The sequence below is a fragment of the Larus michahellis genome, chromosome 13 (assembly GCF_964199755.1).
Source record: "Larus michahellis chromosome 13, bLarMic1.1, whole genome shotgun sequence".
NCBI lineage: Eukaryota > Metazoa > Chordata > Aves > Charadriiformes > Laridae > Larus > Larus michahellis.
This window is the reverse complement of record NC_133908.1, coordinates 8,909,839-8,934,370: the sequence shown is the minus strand read 5'-3', so window position 1 is coordinate 8,934,370 and position 24,532 is coordinate 8,909,839. Positions and strand designations below refer to the sequence as shown.

The window sequence follows — 24,532 nt, the reverse complement described above, 5'->3', positions numbered from 1 at the left end:
CCTGGCAGCAGGACTGTAATCGTCTGCCTTTGTGTAATTGCCGCATGGTCCCGTAAAGTGCTCCTCCGCCTCCCAGGATGCAGCACACTGGAACTGTCAAAACCCATCTGGAAACATAGTCTACTTTAAACGCAGAAATCTTGTAGAGCTATTACATATTTATGTCAGAGTAACTCCGGTGGTGCCTCAGAGTGGGATCTGCATTTGCTTCTGTGTGTTCGCAACTGCCTCTCGTGATGCTGCAGGTAACGACATGTCGCCACGTCTGTCCTCTCGCCTGCTAATCACGTACCCCTGAGAGAAACTCAACTGTGTTTTCCAGGTTGTTTTGAATTCTCGAATAAGGTGCACTTACGTGGGGAAAAGTGTTTAAAATCAGCCTGCTCTTGCTCCACGGGATATCACTGCTTGAATAGCAAGAGACAGAAATTACATAAACAAAAACCAGGATGAAAAAGGACTCTGGTTCTCAACGAAATTAGCACTAACTCAGTTTAACTGTTAAACTAGTGCTTTACTGAAAAGTCATTGAATAAAACATGTTGTATCACACAGCTGCAGGAGGATGTCGGGTTAGGCTTAATTCTAAAATTACTCTGAGCTGTTCTGTTGTCCGTGTGAAATTCAGCTGAACTTGCAGAGTTTACTGAAGACATACTTTTGTTACTAATACTGCCGCCGGCTTTGCCTTTTTGCAGGCTGCCCACTGGTGATTTGTGTAATTTCTACAACATCGTCCCTAGACAGCTATGGAGAAAGCGGCAAGTGAGTATGAAACTGTCTTCACTCTGGGTGCAGTAAGGATGAAAAATCTGATGGGGAGAAAAACTCGTGGATCTGATAACAGGGCTGAAGTTCTGCAAGATCCTGCTGAGGGGTAGGGCAGATAACCTGAAAACGCTCAACTGTTGTGTAGGCATATTCTTAGACCCAGAAGCCTCAGGTTTGCTTTTCGCTGCTGAGATGATGCACAAAAAGCTCCCGAGATGTTTTGCCTGTTTTTGCCTTCTGCTGCGGAGGCGCAGGGCCTCCTGTGGCGAGCTCCCTGCCTACCCCACGCACAGAGCAAAGCGCGGGCTGAAACATTTCTAACAAGATGAGAATAATCTCTGATTAAGGACATTTAATCTTTTGAAGAAAACTACATCTGAGTATCTAGAATGGGTATCATTGAAAATTTTGAAAACTAAGTCCCTTTCTAATTTGGAAAAAAGAAAAGCAAAGTTACCTGAGAAAACACTGTAGGATTCAATCCTACCACAATGCAAGCGAAAGATTTGGAGGAAGGGTTGTTTTCTGTGTGCGGTGAACTAGCTTGTATCGTCACGGCTGTAGGGGAGAGGTGTGAAGCTGACAGCGTGTCTTCCAGCCTCCTCACCCCCCGCCAGGCAGGGCAGGGACGGCTTCAATTTGTCTCTTGCTACAATGACAGTGCTCCCAGCCCCGAAATGACTGCCTGGGATACAGGATAGAAGAACAACAAATAGCAAATAAAACCTTTCCTTTCTTCCCATCTTTCCGCCCCTAATGCTATTTGAAGGCGTGCTGGGGCAGACAGCTGTCACTGGCGCTCTGCAAGATACAAATCAAAATGAGATCCTGCCTCAGATTCCCCACGTGCGAGGGGAAAAGAAGCGTCTTATTGATGCTCTATCAGGTCCCTTGCTTTTAAAATTCATCAGTCTTTTTGCACTCTCTTCTAGTCTCTTTCTTAATTAAGAACATTACTAATTAAATGACCGTGTGCTTCACTAAAATCATTCTGATTTTTCCCTGCAGCTGCTGGCTTGCACTAGAGAATGGAGCAATCTGGGCTTTTGTGGCGCCGGCGTTGTTTGTCATTCTGGTAGGTAAACCCACGGCTGCTGCTGTTTTCTTATTGCCCGTCTGTGTCAGCCGTAGGGCGGAGCTGGCTGATGCCTGACATTGGGCCAGGCCTGTGAAACAACAGAGACAAAGGGTCCAGAATTCTTTTGTGCCTCCTCCGATTTTTGTGTTTTACATGGGTGTGTATTAGTTTATGCATGTTAATTCTCACACCATTCATTTCACTCTTCCAAGACAAAAATACAACCTCAAATCCCGGGAGAGCCTTCTCCTGAAACAGCCCTTTTGGGGCTGTTAATAACTGCATAGAATTGAGTAATCTTGTGAGTTTTAATTCTCAGAAAGATCCCCCAAAAGAACAAACTCTGTGGTTTGTGTTTCATATGCACCAGTAAAAGTTGAAAGGCTGATTCCACCCCACTGATATTTGAAGGTTGTGCTTGCAGAGAGCTCACTGTTCCCGGTAAAGCTGAGTGCCCTCACTAAAGGTGACCATCGCAGTCATCAGCTGGCAGGAATGGGTTAAAACAACAGCGTGAGCTGTCACCCTTTGGGTGAGCTCTGGGGAAGGTAACAAGCTGCACCTGCCTTCTCACAATGACAAGGAATTTGTGCTATTCCTCTGGTTTTGGAATTCGACATCAGGTACGGCGGTTTGCTGATGGAGGCAGGGCTGTTAGGGGAGTTTGCCGGGTTCAGGTGGCTGCTGCAGACGCCGCTGCCAGCTGTAATGAGTGTCATCTTTCCAGGGGGAGTGCAGGTTCACGGCTCGGACGCTGCTACACAAATGCTCTGCAGCAGTTTAATTATGCTCACACATTAAATTACGGTGACTTGTAGTTTACTTACTCTGATTACTTAAGTACCCAGGGGTGTTTGCAGGGATTAAATGGGAGATTATTGTTTTCAACACTGTTTCCAATACTTTAATTGATCAGGTTATCTACAATTTTTGCTGCAGGTTATAATGTCAGAGTTACAGTATGAACATGGAATAGACTCACTGATTAGCGAAAACAGGTTGTCTTTAAAGCTTTACTTAGATTTTAAAGGCATGAGCCCAAATCTAGACCAGAGTCTGCCTGCTGTGGTCTTTAAGGAGGGTCAGGTAAAATAAGATCCTGACTGCTTGCATGGACGAGTACCAAAAGGAGCCACTGACTGTACCTTGTACTTCTCTAAGAAAACTAGGATTTCCATGGAACACACAAAGAAACTTCCCCAAATTTCATCACACACAAAACCCCCACAAATCCTGCTCACAAAGGAAGGAAGGAGAGCTACACGTACAGAACCGCCAGTGTTCAGCATTGCATATCTCTGTAACTATTTGGCAAGCAGAAGGTGGCTCCTTGGCTGACCTTTTCCATCACAGGCAATTTTACACTGCAGCTGAGTGGACATCCTACCATTTGCCTGGGACAGTGAAATCAGCACATCTTATAGGCAGCCCAGCCCAGTCCAGCATCTTCCACCCAAGGCACAGCCTCTGAAAAACTAAGCTATATGAACATATATTAAGAAAACAATGACAACAGTTGCTAGATTGATGTGGCAGAAATCGTCTCATGTTAGCATTTTAATCAAATTATTAATGGCAACACTGTAAAGTCCCTGTGCAGGAAGGGCAGAATTTCTTTTACCTAAGTGAAAGCATAAACATGTAAATAAGAAATGTTGGTCACTGGGTTAGAGCTGTCGAAACAGCTCCGGACTTTGTTCCAACAGACTTAATTTCTTGTTGGCCTGTACCTTGGAGCTTCTGTATGTGCGTTTATATTCAAAGATATGTAGATATTGATGACTGGAGAGCAATTAAAATAATAAACTAATATTCAAATGTCTCCTTCTGACATTAGCACTTTCTCGCTGGCCATTGTTCAGCAGCAAAGGAGGAAATGAGATGCAACCAGTAAAATCAAATCTTTCCCAGCTGCTGTCCAAAGATGTTATTAATCAAAACATGCCAGATAGTGAAGCGCTTACTCACCTGAGCGAGCACAGCCTTCAACAATTTGCACGCGTAGCTGCTTGCCAATGAAAGTACAGTTTTAACTGTCTGGCTCTCACTTATGATATATAATATTTGTGCAGCTCAAGTTATATTCTTGTAGGGATAAAAATATTTTGAGAAAGAGAAAAAATGAGCTCACAAGGTTGATCCACGTAGAGCAATTTGTTAAATAGTCTAAACCCAGCTCTGCCCAAAATAGCAGCAAGCTAGCTGATAAATTATTCTCTCTGGGCATTGAATATGCTAGCTGAAAAATGTGCTAGTGCCTATAGGGAAATAACAAGGCTAAACACTATTTTGTGTGTGCATGCGTGCCTGTGCTCTTTAAATAACAAATTAGCCACTAGTTGCATGAACTAGCGTTTAGCCCTGAAAATACATCTCAAAAAGCAGTTTTTGACTACTTCCATCCACAGTTTCTCTCTGCCAAGGAAAAGGATTGTGCTGTGAAGAAGGCAGAGGGACTGCTCTTTTCAACTCCCACTCCCTAGAGACGAGGCAGACACAGTCTGCTTTTGTCCTGCCACAGCCTCGCAGGCAATATTGGCATCACGGAGCCTTAAAAAAGAATGATGTGGTGGGAGTGTGACTGGGAAAAAATACTCACACATACTTTTCTAGGGAGTAATTCACAGAACCTCCCAGCCCTACTTGGGTTCCCATACCCAAACTGCTATTTTCTTGGGGTTTGAGTCAAAGGATGCGTAGGTATTTTGGCTTCTACCTGCATCTTAAAGTTTCACGATCACTCTCCCCACCCCTCAAACCACAACACCCAAGCCTCTATAGCATCCTCTTAAATCAGCTTTGCAAAAAAAAATATGTTGCAATTAATTTGAAAACCAAAACTCAGCCAAAGGGGGCCTGGGACATGTCTTCAAAGTAAAAAAAACTTGACAAAGCACCTGAATTTTTGGAACAAGACATTAAACTTTTGGCAGAAGGCTTTGTTTGTTATCAACCATCTGCTGCCTTGGTGTGTTTCCATAGATATGGCAGAATTAAGGAAATTCTGTGGAAAGCATCTGTGTACACGGAGCAGTGGGTGTGCTGCAGACACTGAGCAATACGTTGGGGGGGAGATGCTGGGCCGTAGTGGCAAGTCCTTTCTATTCTCCCTGCAAGTGGTTATTCTCCCAGTGATTTTTCACAAGTCTTTGAGATAAACAACATTTTTATGGAGCTAAATGATTTTCATTAGCATATTGCTAACAGTTCTGTGCTGTGGGGACATCAGCTTTGTAACCAGCGTCTTCAGATGGTACTCTGTGGAACCTGGGTCCCAGGCTGAGATTGCCATCACTGTCTTCACTTGGTACTTGCTTATGAATATTCAATGTATAAAAAAAAATATTCTTTCCCTTATACCTGCTGATCATGCATGATTTAGTTCTGATGCCTCATGGTATTTATTCGTACCTTTATGTACCAGTGCAGAATTAGCATCATTTTCGTATGTTGAATAGTATCTTACTCTGCAGGTAGGCCTGCTGATTGAAAAGTGACAATTTGTGTCCCTTATTAGACATCACTCATCATGGGAAAAGGTGACAGAATTGGACCCATAGTGTTTAAAGGCCCTGAAACAGCAGGATTCCTCAGAGTCATTGAGACCAAGTACGTACTTACGCGCTGTGGTGGATTAGAGCACAAATGAACAGACCACAGCTGCTCAGCTTCTCATTTTTTCTTATTAGCACTCAGTTGTGAGCACTTTTACTGTTTTAAAATTAAATTCCTTCATTATTTTAAAATTAAATTTCTTCTTAGTTAACAAACAGGAAAGCATGCAACATTTTTTCAAACAAGGGGACAGACTGTAAGAAATTAAAAATTAAGGATATTATTAGGAAAGAGTAGAAGTCAGGGATCTGTTACACCTTTTATTTATTATTTCTTTTGTTGTTTGTTGTGCATTTCCTTTGTAACCTCTCAGTTTTGCTCTGATATTCAGCTCTGACTGGTGTGATACTGCATGCATTAGCATGAAGTCATGTACACAGAAGTCTAAAATAACTCAGTTCAGTCCATTCCAAGTGCAGTTGCTCTGGGATAGCTAAGGGTGGAATCAGGCTTTCCAAAATCATTCTCCTGGATTTCAACATCGATCTAATTTAATCAACTAGCTGTCTTTGGAAATGCATAACACCCAGTAATGATTTTTGATGTGACCCAGCAATGGGCTGCAACTGCAACCGCGCGCAGCCTTGGTGTGCTCCCGATGGTGTCATGCTAAGGATCAAATTAACCCCCACCGTGAGAGCGTACGGTAAACCTCAGATTGGAAGAGTCAGTTATAACTCCCTGTACCATTGCCTGAAACTGAAGTGGAGCCTAAAATAGTTTGTGGTTTTAGAGGAAAGCTGGTCAATGGATTTAATTAAGGCAATATGTTTTATACATTTATTTTTTTTTTTAGTTCCTCTGTGCTGCCAAGCCTTTTCTTGGCTAGGATGTAACACACCACATCAGAGGGTTTTACACATGGGATTTCTGCACTGCACTAGAGAAGAAACAAAAATCTCATGAGACTTGCAGGAAGTCTAGGTGAAACCTCTGCAAAAAAACCCGAGGGAAAGAATTTGTCTCACTGTATCTGGTCTGACAAATTTTTGATGAGATAAGATATTGAAAGAGGTACTTTTTACTCATTTAACGCTCTTCCTGATCTGACAATTTTTAGTCAGATGAAGTTGTCACTGGAGTGAGCCAGAGCTCCCTGATGTCATTGGGATCTTTCCATGGGCTCTGGTGGGCTTTGGATCAAGCCTACAATAATAGGAACTGGCAGCTCCTGCTGATTTCGCAGAGACTTGTGAGTGCCTGGGGTTGGACAAGCTGCCTTGAAAGGAGTCCTGTGAGTGAGGAAACAAGCGCTAATATTATTAGCTATATTTCCTTGAAAAGTAGAGTGTGGCCAGTACCTGCGAGCAAAAATATCCTGTGTAATTTTTAGGCAAAATAACTGCAACTGTCAGACAATCGGGCCTACAGTTCCTAAATGTTTATTTTCCTAGTTTGAACATTCTGATGTAGGTTAAAGCATAATGAGTGTTTCATCAACTAAGCATTCTCCTGTTGAGATCATTGGCAAAGTATTTACATCAGAAGCCAGAAAAAATCACTGGAGGAACAATTCAGTGGCTGTATTTTGGTTTCCCGTCATAAGGGCAATGGAAATACCTCCACACTTTACTTACTGAAATATTAGCAAAGGAAGACAATTGTAACTAATCTGTTTGTTTAGGCTGTATGAGATTAGTCTAATTTCTCAAAATACCAAAGCACAATTTTTCAAGCGGTTCAGGAAATTTAAATACAGAACTTTGGGACTCGAGTGTAATGGTTCATTGCTAATTTTACAAGTACCTTGCTTTTCATCAGCAGTGAGATCACAGTGTTTCCTTCTCATCTTTTAAACATACTACTAATGCACAAGGTATAGTCACACTGACTGCGCAGGAGGAGAAGCTCAAGGCCTTTTAAAATTTCTGCTTTAGACCATGCAAAATACCTAGGAAATTAATTTCCAATTTAATTTCTTTTATATAAAGAAATAAAAATTCAGCTAGAAATGTTGAGCAGTTTGTGTTTTAGAAAGCCATCTAAATTTTCTCCTTTGAGATTATCTTTCTTGTGCTGTCTTCGTGACCAGATCTTAGGGTTCATATCCAGTTTGAGTGAGAGTTTGCAAGATTCTGAGTATTCAGTTGTTGGTGGTTACCATTCATAATTTTCACTGACCTTTGTAAGATGTAGGAAATTCAGAATTTGAAGAATAAGTTTTTTTTTTTATGTAATTATTTTAGGGGGAGTGTTTGAATATACAATATTTAGATATATTTTTAAAAATGCTATGCAGAAAGCAAAAATCTAGGAGTGTCTAAAGGAATGAGGAATGGAAGAAAGCATTAGGGTTAAGGGCTCGTGAGGCTGGCAGCAGTGTGCTGTTGTCTGCAGTCATCAGAGAAAGGGATCATGGAGCAACTCTGCCAGGATGAACTTGAACTGTCAGTGAGACATCCACAAGGAAGCGTCAAAAAGGGAGACTGATGTTTTGGATGCAAGACTAAAAAGGCTGCTGAAAGATAATGTGTCTGGAAAGAAGTTAAAGGTGCAGAGAGGCATTTTCTGTGCATTCCCATGAAAAGCTAGAGTAATGGTGATGATCATTTGGTGGACATGCAGTGGATAATTGGAGAGTTTGGAGGAGAAAAAGAAGAGAAAGTGTAACTTGTTCATGTTTATTGTTTGCTGGTTCAGTCAACATGCGTATTTAGTGTAGAATTGGGTTTCTCAAAAATGCTGGTTAAAACCTCAAATAATTTGTAAGAGATATTTACAAAATATGATTTGGTGGGAATGGGAAAAATGATCCCAAGACCATTGAATTTCACCTCTTACTCATCTCTGTAAAGCTGACTGAACAAGTAGTACACTTGTCATTGAAAAGCAGTCAGGTTCCACAGGACACTCTTTGGATGAGCTAGAAAGCCATGGCAGGAATGAACTATCATAGCTGTGCTGCTACTTACAACAGGTGATGATCTGCCCTTAGAAATCTAAAATCAGAAGAGTGGTCAGAAGATTTAAAAAATACCAAGGAAATTATTATCATCAAACAAACATTTTTTAATTCACCCTCTCATCCTCAGAATTAGAATATTTATGTTGAAACAGAGTATGATTATTGAGTTTTAACTGAGGAACGGCACTATTTTGAAGTCTTCTCTTTCTTTTTGTTCTATAGTTCAGGATAGTTTTGTTCTACCCTTGTTCTTAACTTGATGCTAAATATCAGCTTTGTAGCTGATGTGTAACTTTGGACAGGAAAGGGGAAATACATCTTTCACCTTCACATTCTCTCTTCTTTTGTTCTCTTTAAACCCAAGGTCTTTGCACAGCAAGGCGGTCTTTGCCACATTTCCTTTAAGTGGTAAAGATTTCCTTCTTTCTTCACCTGTGACTCCAGAGCAAACTCTCTTTTGTTAGATATTTTCAGTGTTAGTCTTTTCAAGATTTCCTACTTTTCTGGGAGTTCGTGTCATTTTATTGATGTTTCTGCTGGGCCTGACATAAAAAAGAGCCACGCTTTTGAAGAGCAGAGTTCAGGTTTAACATATTTTCCTCATTGCTGTTTTAAAATAATCTTGTGCTTAAATTGCAAGCAGACTGTGGTAGGAAAGAGGAATTGTACACTGTGCAGTCTAGCGAGAAAGGTGCTTTCTGAAGTCCGTGCACAGGCAAGCACAAAAACGAAGAGCATGCAGACACATGCCCCTGTTCACTGAAGTTTTTGTCTAATTTGTCAGCTGGCAGTGGATTATTAGGGTATTTATTTGTACAGTGGGGATCCTGAGCGCTCCTTTAGCTGTGAAGCAATGTATCGATGCAGATTTATCCTAAACAAGCAAAGGCTGTTCCTTATAGAAAGAGAGCAAAGGGAGAACGACCCACTGTGGGGAGAGCAAAATCCACTGACACGGGTCAAACTATACTAGTCCAAAATTGGAAACCTCTTATGACAAATAAATACAACATGCAAAGTTCCTCTTTTCTGTTGTATTTTTACTATACGCTCCTAGGGCTGTTTGCACCTCTGACGCAGTCAGTACTTGTTCTCTTGACCAAGTCTCATTCCTTCTTCAGGTCAATATTGGTATTCTCGTTGCTGTCACAAGAGTTATCTCAAGAATCAGTGCAGACAACTATAAGGTCCATGGAGATGCCAATGCCTTCAAGTAAGTTTTTGTCATTCAAACTATATTATCACAAGTTAATAATCTCACACTGGCAATGTTATATCATATCGTAGAGACATGTATCATGGACTTCTCCCAGAACACTGCTGTCATTCCTCTTTAGTAAAAAGCAAATAATGTTAAAGGTAGTATATCATTCTCTTGAACGTAGCCGGGTAACCTATATTTTATGAAAAGCTGAATGCTACACAGGATGAAACCTAATGTTCAGCGTGAACTAAAGTGTTTTCCTGCTTATTACGGTTTCCAGAATTTGCTGATTCATGATTTTCCCTTTTATTAATGGAGACTTTCCTCTTCCTGTTATATTCAAAGATAAATCTCACAGAGCATCATTAATCTGTACTGGGGTGTATTGCAACTATTCTGCTCCTTCAGAGGATAAACCTTGAGGATAAGCCCCAGTTCAGCATAATATTTAGGCATATGCTTATATTTAAGACTTGTTTGATACTGCAAAATACACAGACTTATGCTGGAATTAAATGTGTGCGTGTCACACATTTAAATTCAAGCGTGTCGTTATATTAAGGTGCCTTGATCCCCTTGGGATGGTGGCCGCTCTGGGAGTGCATCGTCTTTAAAATACTGCACTAGCAAGGGTAGAGGGGAAATGTAAGGTAGACACACGGCTACATCTGAATACACAAGGACAAATTCTGATTTCTCAAATCTATAGGATCACCTATGAGTAGCTAAGAAGATAATTTAATATACTGGAAGTAAGATGCTGAATATTCCATTTTGTGTTTTTTATCTCCTAAAGATGCTTTAATCGAAATATAAAAAGGACACTGTATATAACTCAAGGAATACGTAACTTAGGTAGAAGAAAAATGTGATGATGGTTTGTGTTTAATGTTTCTGAGCCACAGGCTATTGTATGATAAGGATTTGGTGCCACTGCTCTGAAATGGTATCATAAAGAATAATTTTTATGCTTGGATTACTTATGTAATTTAAAAAATGGCATTAAGTTTTAAATACTGGTGACAGTTACCTAATTGAAGTTAGTTTAGTTCTTGTATACTTATCCAACAGGAAAAAAAAACGGTAAATAAGTCTACACAAAAATCTATAAGATAATTACATTGTAGTGAAATTAAAAGACTGGGAATTAAAATGACTGTTTCAGGTTTGGCTGAGTCCCTGTGACCTTCAGAAATACAGGGGAAATATAGAAATGTCAATGCCAATTTGTATAAACTATTAGAATTATGAAGACAAAGGAACAACCTCCGTAAATAGAAGAGGAGCTTCACAGATTGCTCTGTGTACTTAGATAGTTCCTTACTTGTATCACAAAGAATTGATTCAATACACACTGTACCCCGCACACTAATATATATTAATTTTTTAAAAGAAAACTATGTGTGTGTACATAAGTAAAACAATTTATGAATGGTTGGTCTAGGAATAAGACTAAATGCATTTAATCAGGAGTATATGTTCTTAGTTCAAATATTATCAGCTGTAGGTTTGGAATGGTGGAGCTCTGTAATGAAAATGTGACTTCTCCAGACACCCTGGCTAAGAGATGCTCCTTGTGCCAAGTAATTTTTAAAACACAGTTTTAGGATTTGACCTAACAAAAGTGACGGTGGTGGAGAAAAATTATTATCAGTGGGAAGACATATCTGGAAGCATTCAATCATTGAACTATTGGTTAATCAGAAATATGCTTTGACAGAACAGCTTTCCTTATAGAAATAAATTAATTCAATAAAATATAATTGAAGGTAAACAGAACATAGAGAATAACTCATTTTCTGTAGATATCATTACAGAAATGGGTCCAGAATAAATTTGAAATGAGAAAGTCATAAATAGCTGTCCAAATCAGATCTTAGAGAGTATTCAACTCTGATTCAACATAGTGGTGAGGCATGATGAATTAGAGTTTCACCTACAGAGGATGTCATGGAGAAAGTAAGTGGCCTAGCGGAAAAAAGATAAATATAAGGCCTTTCCTACATCGGATTTCATTTTCTTGTCATCAGTCTTCCTTATACAGGTGAGAAGTTTATATGCCTAGTGTGAAATCATTCTGTCTGTGGTACGGTTTTCCCAAGAAGAACAAAACAAAGAAGGGTTCTGTTCTGACAGCTGCATGGGAAATGTTTTTCATAGTGAAAAGAAACACGCCTCCAACCTCTAAAGGATCCTAGGTGTTGATTAGAGGTTGTTAACGCGTGAGAGTGGATAAGCAAGCAAAACGAAATCAGTGGCAGAGAGCACAGAGAGATCAGAAAAACGCAATAAGCTCTGTAGTTTCTGTCAAGTTGCTGCCAGCAAGGGCTACAGGGTAGTTTTTGAACCAACAAGTTCACTTGGCTTAGGGAGGAATCACTGAAGACTGCAAAAAGCTTTGTGTAATGTGAGCCTTACATAAAAGGCCTGTCAGGCATCCATCTGAATAGTGCCTTTATTTGATATTAGCTATGGGGGAAATTGGAACAAGTTAGAAAAAAAATTATCAAGCACTTAAAAAAAGAGCTGAATTAAAAGGTCAGAATGTGATTTTGATGAGACAAGAAAGCACCTTGTCACCATGCTGCAGTTGTCTGCTGCAGTGAAGTGCTACATACGGCAGAAGTGGTTTTTTGAGGGCTATGTTCATGGTTTTAGAAAGCCAAAGACAGACAACGAGAACTGCAGTACAAGGAGCTGTGCAGGGGAAGCCTGCTCAATCCAATAAACTTGAGAGGGAAAAAAACATAGATTTCAGTGCTGTCTTTTCAAGCTGGAATGAAATTTAAGTGGAAAGCACAATGAGAAACAGTAAGTTGCTGTCTGCAACAATTTGGATGATAGTACTTAAACAGCAGGGTTTCGAAGTTTACAAGTGATAATGAACTGAAAGGCATAGCAAAACTGGCTGGAGAATAACAGAAGTGCCTGTGGCAGACGCGCGAGGGAGGAGCCAGTGCCAGCTTGCCTTTCCTTGGTAACTCTGGCCAATATTCCTACCTGCCTTGAAGCACTGGACTACGAGACCTCACACTGGCAGCTGCTGTTGCGTTCAAATACAAATGGCCGCTGTAGTCTGAAAATCCCAGTTTACAGGTTTTACAGAACAGGCTCGTCGTCAGGCTCGCCTCTTGCCAGGCTTTGCTGCCAAAGGAAAAGTTTAATTGCACTGACAAGGACTGGCTTCCGTTTCTGCTGGCAGCCTGGATGGGAGAGCACCTGCCCTGGATTCATCTCCCCTGGATTTAGATCTCAGTAAAGCAAACACCTCCACCTGGACTCCTGAATAATGGAGAAATGGGTGTTTCTACCATGCAGTTGATCTCATCTGTTATCACTTGCCTTTGCCCCATCCCTGGAGGCGTTCAAGGCCAGGCTGGATGGGGCTTTGAGCAACGTGGTCTAGCAGGAGGTGTCCCTTCCCAGGGCAGGGGGTTGGAATGAGATGATCTTTAAGGTCCCTTCCAACCCAAACTATTCTGTGATTCTGTGAAAAGTTCTGATTTCTCCCCAGATACTATGAGGGTAGCCTAGACTGCACAGCTCGTACACAGATACCATCTCTGTGCACATCTCAAGCCAGGTGTGATAACTCACACCTCTGAGGCCATCGACCCATAACAGAGTAGAGATTACCTTAGGAAATTGTCATAACAAAGGTGCAGTTATGAGTCATGATGGTATCAGTTAGAAAGGATATTTATTGTTAGAGAAATGCTAGTACTGGAGAGCATTTAGTTTCCCTAAAGATTAAGTTACTTGGCAACGCAAGTGGATATTACCAACAAGACTTGTTTCTCTTGGCAACAGACAGCAATAAACTGATGTAATTATTTAGAGTAATTGTTCCTGATTTTCCATATGGCAACAGGTCCTCTCAAATGTGACTGCAGAGTATGCACTGGGGTGAGCCAGTGCCCTGCTCTGAAGGCAGCGTCCATCAAACTTCATGTTTAAAAGCCAAAACAGAAAAGAAAGTTGTGAACAAAATTCCTTTTTTATCATAAAATTAATTTATTTTTCGTCTTCCCCATTCACATTTCACTCAGAATAAAGTGCAGTACATTATGGGCTGATTGACCTCTGCAGGTTCAGATGTTGCTTGTCACAGTGGAGATATCAGACAGCATCTCGCTGAACATTTTACCCTGGTTTCAGAGACACTGTGGACATGTGGTTTTGTTTGTTTGTTTAAAGTAAATAATAATAGCACCCCCAAAATAAAATACATCATAAATTGAAGGAGCAGCATAAAAAGTAAGTTTATATGATACATAAACTGCAAAATAACCAATAATTGAAGGCAAAATTAATATAATTAATTAATCAGTGTATGATCAGAGATGCTGATTGTGCATAATAGACTCCTGTGAGAGTCTGAGCAGTACGTATTTGGTTGTTGTACAAATTTTTGTATGTGTGTGGAAATAGTCACTTTTTTAGCATCTGAAACTTTTAATTCTGCAAGAGCAGTTCACTGGTAAGAGCTGAGCAAAAAAATATTATCAGCTCCTATTTATCACTTGAATTTACTTAACATGCTTTTTGTATTGATTTTTGATGCATATCAAACACATGTATAAAATATGAGCTGTTTCACTTAGTTGTGGTTCATTATATTTGAACCTTTTAGTAGATGATTACTTATTGACTCTCAGCAAAATAATTTTGTGTAATAATTCAGATGTTGCTTTCTGAGAATGTTTTGTATCCAGGGAACAGATTTTCCACCAAAAAGTTAGTTTGAATGGTTTAGTTTATAGACTGCTGAATCAAATACCTTGAAACATTTAAATGCATACATACATTTGTTTGCATTATCCATTCTTCTTGACTGGGCCCTCTTTTAGGGAAATAATTAATCATATGTTTGAGTTTAAGCATATGAGTAGTCTCTCTAAGCTTAATGCAATTAAAGCAGATTAGTTAATGGAATTGCTCACGTGCTTGAAAAGGCACATGATTGCATTTCTGACTTATGGACCATTTGAACTCTCCTTGTTACTTATTTCTGCTGCATGTAGTCTTAATTCCACTCGGTGCATTCAATAACTCTTATTAGGACCTAAATATCTTTTTTCTTGCTGCTCTAACCCTTCAAAATCTCGTTGCTGTGTTTACTTGGGAAGTTACTTCTCTGTTGCAGTGAGAAAAGATACCTAATGTGACAGCGTTTTAGAAATGTTCACATTTCATTACCCGTGGGGAGAACTCTTCCCTGATTAAGTCTTATCACAGATAGTCGTTTGATTACGCGAGTTACCTGGCTCTGGGTTCACAAGGGTTAAAGTATGATACAGTTTTCAAAGATCTTAGTTTTGCACTAAGAGTAATACTAATAGCAGCAGAGGAAGAAATGCAAAGCATGTCTCTGTTGCAGGAATAGTAGTTTTAGTCTAGAAACTTTATAAAAAGATACCGTGCCTAGCCATACCGCGGCACCTCCCCAGCTAGTGCACTTTTGTATCGTATTGTCCAGGAGAGACAGTTTCATTAACTTTTCTTGAATAAATTGCCAAGTCCGATTCTTACTGAATACTTTCTCACTGCTTGCTCTGAAATGGTCCAATGAGTTGGAAAAATCTCTTTTTTATAAAGTGTACACTTTAGAAGCTGGTGGACCAGAAGTGATAGCTATCGTAATCATCCACGGATAATGCAATTACGCAAAATCAGAAATATTTCTGAGCTTTTTATCCCATTCTTTCTTTCATTTTACTCATTTCCTTCATCCCTCAAAGCTTGATCTTCACTCAGTAAAATAATAAAACAGCCTCTTAGTGCTCTATTGAGTGAAGGAAAAACATTTTTTTTGTTTAGTTAAATTAATGAGTGAAAATTGGAACGAACGGCAGTAGCTGCAGTGTATGGGAGTAAAGCAGGGCTTCAAGGAAAGCTCAGCAGGGCAAGCAAGTCATGTAAGCTGTTGTGTTAGGTTGTTCCGCATTTTTTTAATGTAGCATAAACACCTTTGGAATGGAACTGAAAACAGGGTTATGTAGGTTAATGCAAATCCATTCCTTACTTTGGTTATTTGAAGAAAAAATAAGCTGTACAGAAAGATTTTCCCTTTGACAGATACAAATACAAGAGGGTTGTCCTCCAGCAGCTCATGATGCTGCAGACATCTGTATGGTTTAACCGTGTAATTGACTGTTCCAAAGCACTTTGCAAAGCCATCTATTATATCCCTGCAGCACACTGAATGCACTGTGGCAAATTGCTCATCCGTTTAATCAATGATCCATTCCACGCCATGACTCTGCATCAGTATTTTACTTTGTTTATAAACATGCCGCCTGCCTTTCAGCCCAGTCACCTTTTGTCTCGGATACCAGTCCTCCGCGTTAGTGCCGATAGCTTTGGTGCTTTTGACATTAGGCGTTATTCTGCAAGATACTGTGTATTTGTTGCACTTTGTTCTTGCGATTCCGTTGCAGTTTGCTGTCCTTTGATGTCCAAAGACTTGTCCTTCTAGGGGTTATTTGCAGCTGTTCATTTTCACAAACATAATTGTCAATCACGGCACCTACTCGAAGCTCTCATGAGAGCTCTCCTGCCAAAGGAGGTACCGTAGTCTCGCACCATAACTAAATTCTAACCCTTTGTGATACCATTAGAGAATTTCTATTTTTTTTTTTTCCCCCCCTTCCACAAGGGGTGAGGAGCAAGTTACAATCTGCAGTCAAACTCTTCTGAAAGTCCATGCGGATTCAAGATCCATAGCACTAGAAAATCCTTCCTGTGGGTTGCTGGGTGGCAGACGCTGCAGCTGCAACCCTCAGAGTCACCGAGCCCCTGCTTTTGTGTGTTCTGCTGAAAAAGGGAAGAGCTTTTCCCATTTGCTGAAGGAGAGGCATCAGTAAGAAAGAGCAGTCTGGCAAGTCAAATCTGCTTTCAGCAGTTTCTTTTATTGACTATTTCTAATTGTGTGTCAGGAATCATGTTCACTGAACACAGCTTCAAACAGCATGAGCAATGTACCTCATGGAAACTCTTGGAAGGAGGAGAGTGACTGGCAATAAAGGAAACAATTAAAATGAAAGTATTAAGCACTGACAATTAGTGAGCTGAAGTGCTACTGCCAATGATAATGTCTTCAACATAATTAAATTTTTGGCCCATTGAATATGACAAATACAAATGCAGTTTGGGTATCTCCTTATTAGACTCAGGGTTTTAGACTAAGAATACATGGGTTTGAATGTTGCCAATGAGAGTATTAATGAGGAAGTGCTAATCTTTTAGGAACCATAATGACAGTAATGGTAGTGCTTTCTTTACAGCAGATGCTGAGAGTCATAGCACTGGAGAGAGGTTCCAGGCCATGTTGTGATGGTTCAGGCGCATTTCAGGCATATTTTGGGAGGAGTAATAAAAGCTTAAAAGTATGTAAAGCATAGCTGGAGAGAGGAGCTTACTCTGCGAGACCACAGGAAAAGGGACAAATATCTATAGGCTTAAACTGATGAAAAAAATCAAATATCTTTAAGCTTACAGTAGTGGGAGGGGAATGTCAAAGCAATGGAGTTGATCACCTGAGGAGCTGCTGAGATTCTGCCTGAACGGCTTTCAGAAATGTTACACAATTGTCTCTCAGGGCTAATTCTGGTGCCTGTCTCCTGGCTGAGCTGGACAAGATGACATTGTGAGTCCATCCACAGCTTATTTTTTTGTTAGTTGTCTCCTTCTGAGCCAAAATTGTCCTTTGTGGGAATTGTTTTCTGTTTGTTGTTTCTCCTTAAACAAGATTTACTGTTCCAGGGTGATCAGGGCCTGTTGATTGTGGACTCCAAAGAGCAAGCAGCTCTGATACTTGTGTGCCTATTTCTTTCTTGTATGAGGAAGGGCAGTAAGACACAACGTATAGGTACAAAATATACTAGGAAAACTTGATATTTAAGAGATGCTGGATTTTCTGAGTAGGAAGATCTAATACTTTTCATTAGAGGTGCTTAGTAAAGTTTATTTTCATATCTGAATGTCAGGATAGAATGAGGTTTATTAAAACTTGGTTATTAAATTCCTGTGATGAAACGTTGCACTTAGCACTAAGAATCAGTAATGGAAGGGAAGGGTATGAGAGAAGGCGCTGTATCAAGTCACCCTTCAGCTATTTCTCATCTTCAGGGTCTAGGAGCCGATGCTGTCCTTGTTGATCTACGGTTGAATCGATTTCTTGATTCCACCCTAACAGTCCCTGATAGACGCTCCGAGCAGTTGCTGCAGGTGAAAGCTGTTCTCTGCAGGAGCTTGAGGGTGCACTGTGTTGAGATGGGGCTTCCTTAAGTCAAGTTGGGATTTATACGGCATTAATGAGAACAAAACTCTCTGCCTAAGGTCGGATCATTCCTGAGCACTCTTTTGCAGTATACAAGGTGCCAGCATACAGAGGAGTTGGGTCAAAGAGGTTGTTAGCGATATGATATTGTGACATATGGGAACAATGCAGGTGTGGTGTTGCCCCCACCTCCACCAAAGCTGTCTAAAGAATAGCATGTTGTCTTTACTTTAGAGTGATAACAAGAGAAAGTTTCAGCTTTTGTAAATCTCCAGCAAAAAAGAGCTTTAAAGTTCATGTTCTTTTCTTTTAAAAATTCCCTAATTGTTTTTAGGTTTCAATCATTTAATATCTACTTTTAAGCCATGAAAATACCGGTAGGAGGAGGACAGTGTTATGAGTCATAGCTTTATGCCTGGTACCACAGTAACAATTAAATGCTGGTCGTTCATCATGAAATGGTACAATTCACTGTGAACAGCAATAACTTCAAGAGTTTGCTTGAACTGCTGTATTTACATCCTTGGTCCAATTTATAATCGTAGAAGTCTATGTCAGCTTTATGCAGAATAATAAGACAAATATTATAGTTATGCCATCACATAAAGTAAATGCTTATTTAAACATGCACCTTGTGCAGAGCTCTAGGCGACCTTGTAAATCACTACCCAGTCTGACATGGCTCTTAGCTAAGTGTGATTTACATATTTTCCCGACAATGCTCTCTCAAAATAAAATTAAATAAATGAAAAATATGAGTAATTACAATAAAGGAAAGGTCCTATTTTAGAATCATAAGTCCTTGTAAACTTTTAGGTACTATCTTCAGGTAAGTAATAAAACGCCATTAACTATAGATATGTTACATGTGTTTTGGAAACAAAAATTGGAAATTCTGCCCAGTTCTTTTCAATTGAAAAAGATGTGAGGCAGAAAAATATATTTTAGTGAAAGAATCTGAATAAAAAGGATATTAGAAATAATCCAAAAGGCAGTTAGCTCAGATGATAATTGAAAGCATGAGAATGTCAGGAATAGTGAGATTTTCGAAGTGAGGTGCTGTAATCGCCCCATGAAGAGCAAGGTTCTTTATCCGCACTGCGTTTATTATCCCCGGTGAGTCTCATGTAGCTTCTCCAGCCACCCTCCCAAGTTATCTGCCTTATTTTAATAAAGATATTAAAAAACTAGGGAACATCTGAATACAGTAACAAAAGAAAGAAACCTTGTGTGTCCTCATGTGAGTAGAGATAGTAATGATTCAGATTACTTGTTCAAATTCAGGTTTCTTGTCCAAAAAAGTAAGCAGCAATAAGACAGACATAAATATGTGTGGAGCCGCATAAAGGAGCTTGTCATGAGCTATTGTCTGAGCCCACTGTACACAAGAGAATCAGCAAATCCTCAGCTCAGAAATTACAACAAAATAGATGACCACAGAATCTATTTTTCGTTTTCATAACGTATATGGAACTGCAACCATACCCAGTACTGCAGTTTGTTACTAAAGCGAAGGGCTTGAGAGGGTTCCAAAAAGCTGAGCGGGCCTCAGACACAAGCGCTGGCCCTGGGCAGGTCCCCAGCAGCCCCTACCCCACCAGGCAGCCTCCAAACCGGCCCCTGGAGACCCCACGGGTATCGCAAAGAGGGGCTGAGGGGGCAGAGAGGAGGGGGCCAGAGCCTGGCCCGACAGGGCCTGGGTGCTGTAAGGAGGTTAGTAGGGAAGAACACAGGTTTTTCCATATTTTCCATTTGCAAAGCAGGTCCTTGGGAGAAGGCAGGAAACAAACCAGTTAGTAAAACATTTTGATTTTGACAAATTAGAAAATATTTTCTTGGAACTTCTGTGACTGGGCTTTCCTTCAAGTGATACCGCATCGGCTATGACATTAACTTTGATAAACTTGATAAAAGCCGTATGTCGCCTGGCTTCTTTAATGCCAGTTTAATAAGAATCAAGTTCCTCACATTACAGCACTGCACAGCTGAATGCCTCTCTGCAGTCTGTGTTATCCTCTGAAGCAGCAGTCACTAGCAGTTTCTAGAAACCAGACAGCAAGGCAGCGTGATTGTAGCTGTACTTCAGCAATTCTTTTTTTCCCCTTATGTACATTTGAGACAGGCGATCAAGCAAGTATACGGCTATTTATTTGCCACTACTGCAGTTAAAGCTCATATGAACCATTACACAGAAAATTACTTTTCTTTCTCAGTTTATACGCCTGACCTTGATAGCTTTGCTGTTCGCTGGCACCGTTGCCATGGAAATGGGAGAACGATCTTTCTGTTGATATCATTGCATAATTAAGGGTCACTGAGAGTGTTTAGGTCAAGAGATCATTTTCAGAGCTCAGCTCCTCAGGGGGTGAATATTATTCCACAGAAATTTTGCGTATGGGCTGATGTGACTGTTACTTTGTCATCCTAAATTAAACTACGGGCCCCACTGACTTCAAGCTAAGAGCCAGAAATATTTGCCAACCTACAGATTTCCAATAAACCCTGTCTCTGACTGTTTTTGCTGGGTGTTCCCAGGCATAAAGAACTACCACGCGATGAAGTTCATTGCCGCTTGTCAGCTGAACAGTGGTAACTGGCTGTGTAATTGCTCCCGACCAGTTTGAATTGTGTGTAGAGCACAATCACTTACACCGGTAAAAGCCTCTGGTGATGGAAATTTGAGTCTCTCCAGGCTGTAGCTAGCTCAGAAGTTTTTTTCCTAATGACTTCTCTTAAAAAGCTTGACGTTTCTACAAGGGCAGTTTAAGAAAGGACAAATAGGAGCCTGTCCTTCTCCAGTGGACAGTGACAACAGTTTCTTTCTTTCCCTCCAAACTTACATACTCAAAGCTTGTCCCATTTTTGACAGGCCACATTTTCACAATTGGTCAGGCCACGACTGGTGATAGATCACCAATCATTTTTGTTGCTTGCTTCCAGTCTTTCTAGAGGACCACACTTTTCTTGAAATCTGATACCCAAACCCCAATGTGATGCTCCAGCTCAGGCACCACCAGCACGGAGCACAAAGTAGGCCCTACTTCATATTTTTAACATATGTTGTTCCTGGTTTGACATCCCAGAGTGAGGGGGGAAAAAAAAAGTTGTAATGGGGTTACATCACTGGCTGCAGTTTTATAAATCTTAAAAAACCCCCAGTTTTATAAAATGTATTTCATTATCATTACCATTAATTAAATGAAGCTAGCTCCATGTTAACACCTAATCATGTGCTTTGGACAACACTTGAGTTATTTAGGGATAAAAAAGCCCCATCCACATTAGCCTTCTTGTTTGGCAAGCCAAAATAGGCGTATGCTGCCATACTGTTCCCGTTTCCTTTGCCTTTATTTTTACACAGAAATTTTTGAAAGGTCTGTCTGCCTACAGTTCATGGCTCTCTGAGCAGGTCTACATTTTTGATATACCCTTTCTTTTTCCCTGAATGTCCTTTCTAAGCAAGCTGTGCCCTTTCATATCAGTATTCCACTCATGTGAATTCTTCCCTCAAATCTCCCATAATGTAAGGAAAAGTGAACACTACGAGGTTCTTTTCATAACATCTGTAATTTGACATTCCCTCTTTATTAGCACTGAGTCTGTCATCTTGGTTTACTGCTGGGAAAACAAAGATTTTCGCCGCGTGATATAATAACTATAAAAAAAGATAAAGATGGCTGTAAATAGTGCGATAAGACTGATTTTCAGTATATCGTTTCAAGATGACTTGCAGACGTTTAGCCAATTAAAAATAGTAAGTGTTGGGCTAATGTAGATTCATGCCTCACACTGGCAATATACCTAGGGATAGTCCGTACAGAAAGCTGTCACGAGGTGGAAGAGGTCCTGCATTGGGAGCTTTGAAAATGGATAAAACAATAGAGACTGTAGTGGAAGAAATAATTACGTGCAAATGTTGGAGAAAAGAAGTAGATGACATCTAGACTGGTCCATCTGGCACCTAGAGGCAGGATCTAGCCCTTTGGGACATTTCCATTGCCTTGTCCTTGGAAGAGACAGGTAATGAGTTTTCTGGGAATAAGCTGTCGTAACAAATTCCTTCTCCTGGGCTGAGTCCAACGCAGAGCTAGGAACTAGGTCCCTGTTAGAAGAAGGAGGGAGTCTGAAGGAACATCTGTTTTCACATATGCAGAGCGTCCAGAGCAGCCAAGGCTAGATTATCCTAGTAATATATTGCTCCTATAACTAACTTTATGGTCATATTTGGCAAGTAATTATTTGATATCTCTGTCTGGTCTAGAGACAGAAGTAATACCATAACCTTTTCCAATCCAGGACTAGCTCATGGCTAACTGTCTATGGATAAAACCAAATCCTTCTGCATAGTTTTTGTTGTCTGGTTGTGAGGAAAAAAATGCTGATGTTTTCTTGGGTGCTTTCTCTGTAAGGTGCAAACTGAAAAAACAAGAGGGCTGTTCCACTTTTGGAAACAAACTGATGCTTAATAACAGCATGCTGTATAAAAAAGACCTAATCCATTAGAATATTGCGATTTATTTCCTTTTTAAACAACAAATTAATCCCTCCGTACTTCCCAGTCAATCTGCTTTTGCGAGAGTATTAAAGAAGCCCTGAAGTGGAAGTGGCGTTTTCCCGTTGTCTTCTTCCCCACCTCTTGGTTCTTTTAAAGTAAGTCCAGAATCAGCTTTTAAGGAAGAACCAAACACTGTCAGAAATAGGGAAGCAAATGACTTGCATTCACAAAATCTGTAAATCTTCACTATTGTAAGAATTAGGGCTTATTGTTTTCCTTTTTCTTTTAAGTTGCTTTCATTTGCCACATGGTTTTCTGAGAATGTGATTATTTTGGCTTCTGTCCGAGATGATCAGTACCACCTGCTGGGAAATTTATTCTGTCACCCATTACCGTAGTCTCCCAAAACACTTTTTCAGCAGCCACATTTTTTTTTAACGTGTCACTGCAACAAACAATCAACCCTTTAGTCTACACAGATTTTAACGAAATGCACCACTGGGGCATGGAGGGCTGGAGCCCCTCTGCCGTGAGGATGGGCTGAGAGAGCTGGGGGGGTTCAGCCTGGAGAAGAGAAGGCTCCGGGGAGACCTTAGAGCCCCTTCCAGGCCCTAAAGGGGCTCCAGGAGAGATGGGGAGGGACTCTGGATCAGGGAGTGTAGAGACAGGGGAACGGTTTTAAACTGAAAGAGGGGAGATTTAGATTAGATATCAGGAAGAAGTTCTTTACTCGGAGGGTGGTGAGACACTGGCCCGGGTTGCCCAAAAAGTTGTGGCTGCCCCATCCCTGGAGGGGTTCAAGGCCAGGCTGGACGGGGCTTGGAGCAACCTGGTCTGGTGGGAGGTGTCCCTGCCCAGGGCAGGGGGGTGGAATGAGATGATCTTCAAGGTCCCTTCCAACCCGAACCATTCTGTGATTCTATGATTGTGAATTTATTATGATTGTACCCAAAAGGGTTGTATCATTACTTGCCTATGATGGTACTCGACAGATCTTAAGTGATCATCTAACTGGAAATATTTATATTGCATGTTCTTTTAGGGGTTGTTATAGGAAAAGAGAAAACATACTCTGTTACACTGGAGCTGTTCCTGAGCTTCAAGTGATGCTCCAATAGAAGCAGAGCATGAAAGGAAGCATAGAGAGACGCAATGTTTTGATGATTAAAGCACAAATACGCAACAAGACCATTCATTAGCAAAGGCTGCCAGTCATCTTTTAAAAATGACTCCACTAAGAACAGACAAGCTTTTGGGTGTCTCGTAGAAATTACACGTACAACTGGGTGTCCTGTGGTACAAAGCCTCTCGGTGCAGGTACTGTATCTCCTCATCCAAACCCAAGCATTAATACTCCTTGGTTGGCTGTGGAACATTCTTCTACTGTGAGAATAAGCTCTTACTGTTTTCTCTGATGACTCAATGGCAAAGTTCAGTGGAAAATTAGCTCTAACCTTAGGGCTTGGGGATCGAGAAGCGGAGAATGCTGTCTCAGCAGCAGTGTCAAAAATGTTGGAGAGAGGAATTTTAGAAAGAGAATGGAAAAATCCCACTGCAAATTCAGTTTCCCTGGGAAAATCATAACCACTGAAAATTCAGCTTGCATTTTAATTCTTTATATTCTTTTAATAGCTTGCATTAAGGACAATGAGAAGTACACGTTTTAGTTAAGTACTTATTACTTTTTTTTAGGAAGTATTTTTTTTTCTTTTGTAGTTTTAGGATCAGGAAGTGACGGAGGTGATATGGGACTTGATCTGTGGGAGGCCTTAGCAAGGCACGGATTCCTAAATCCCTGGTTAGGTGCTGAAGTCAAAAGTCAATGCTGCTAGCCCCCGGAATTGCCTTCTCAGCGTTAAAATTCTTAAGGTACCTCCATGTTTTGGTCACGGTTATTATTTTGTCAGGCTTGATGAGGGTTTGAAGGGAGACTTAGATTTCAGTCCCTGCACCACTGAGTATTTAATATAAAATAAGGAATCTTAATAAAGCAAGGATTAGGTAGGGCTCCTCTCTCAGGGAAGTGCCTCACGACTGATCTGTGGAGTACACCTTCTCCCTCTGACCCAGTGAATATTTAATTATTTAATGTAAGTGGAACAGGTCAATAGGTGAGAATGACCACCAAGCAGGGAGTCAAAATGTTCTTCTGGAAAATAGGGAACTGCGGTGCCTTAGGCAGA

General features: G+C 40.5%; 1 protein-coding gene across 1 annotated transcript in view; it reads left to right on the top strand.

Annotated features, from left to right (window-relative positions):
* The window catches only part of ADGRD1 (adhesion G protein-coupled receptor D1), a 154,287-nt gene that overhangs the window by 116,313 nt on the left and 13,442 nt on the right, over positions 1–24,532 (top strand). The window contains exons 19-21 of the mRNA XM_074606508.1: positions 699–765; positions 1,780–1,846; positions 9,491–9,582. Of these exons, the coding sequence (XP_074462609.1) occupies positions 699–765; positions 1,780–1,846; positions 9,491–9,582 (226 nt within the window). The remainder of the gene's footprint in view (positions 1–698; positions 766–1,779; positions 1,847–9,490; positions 9,583–24,532) is intronic.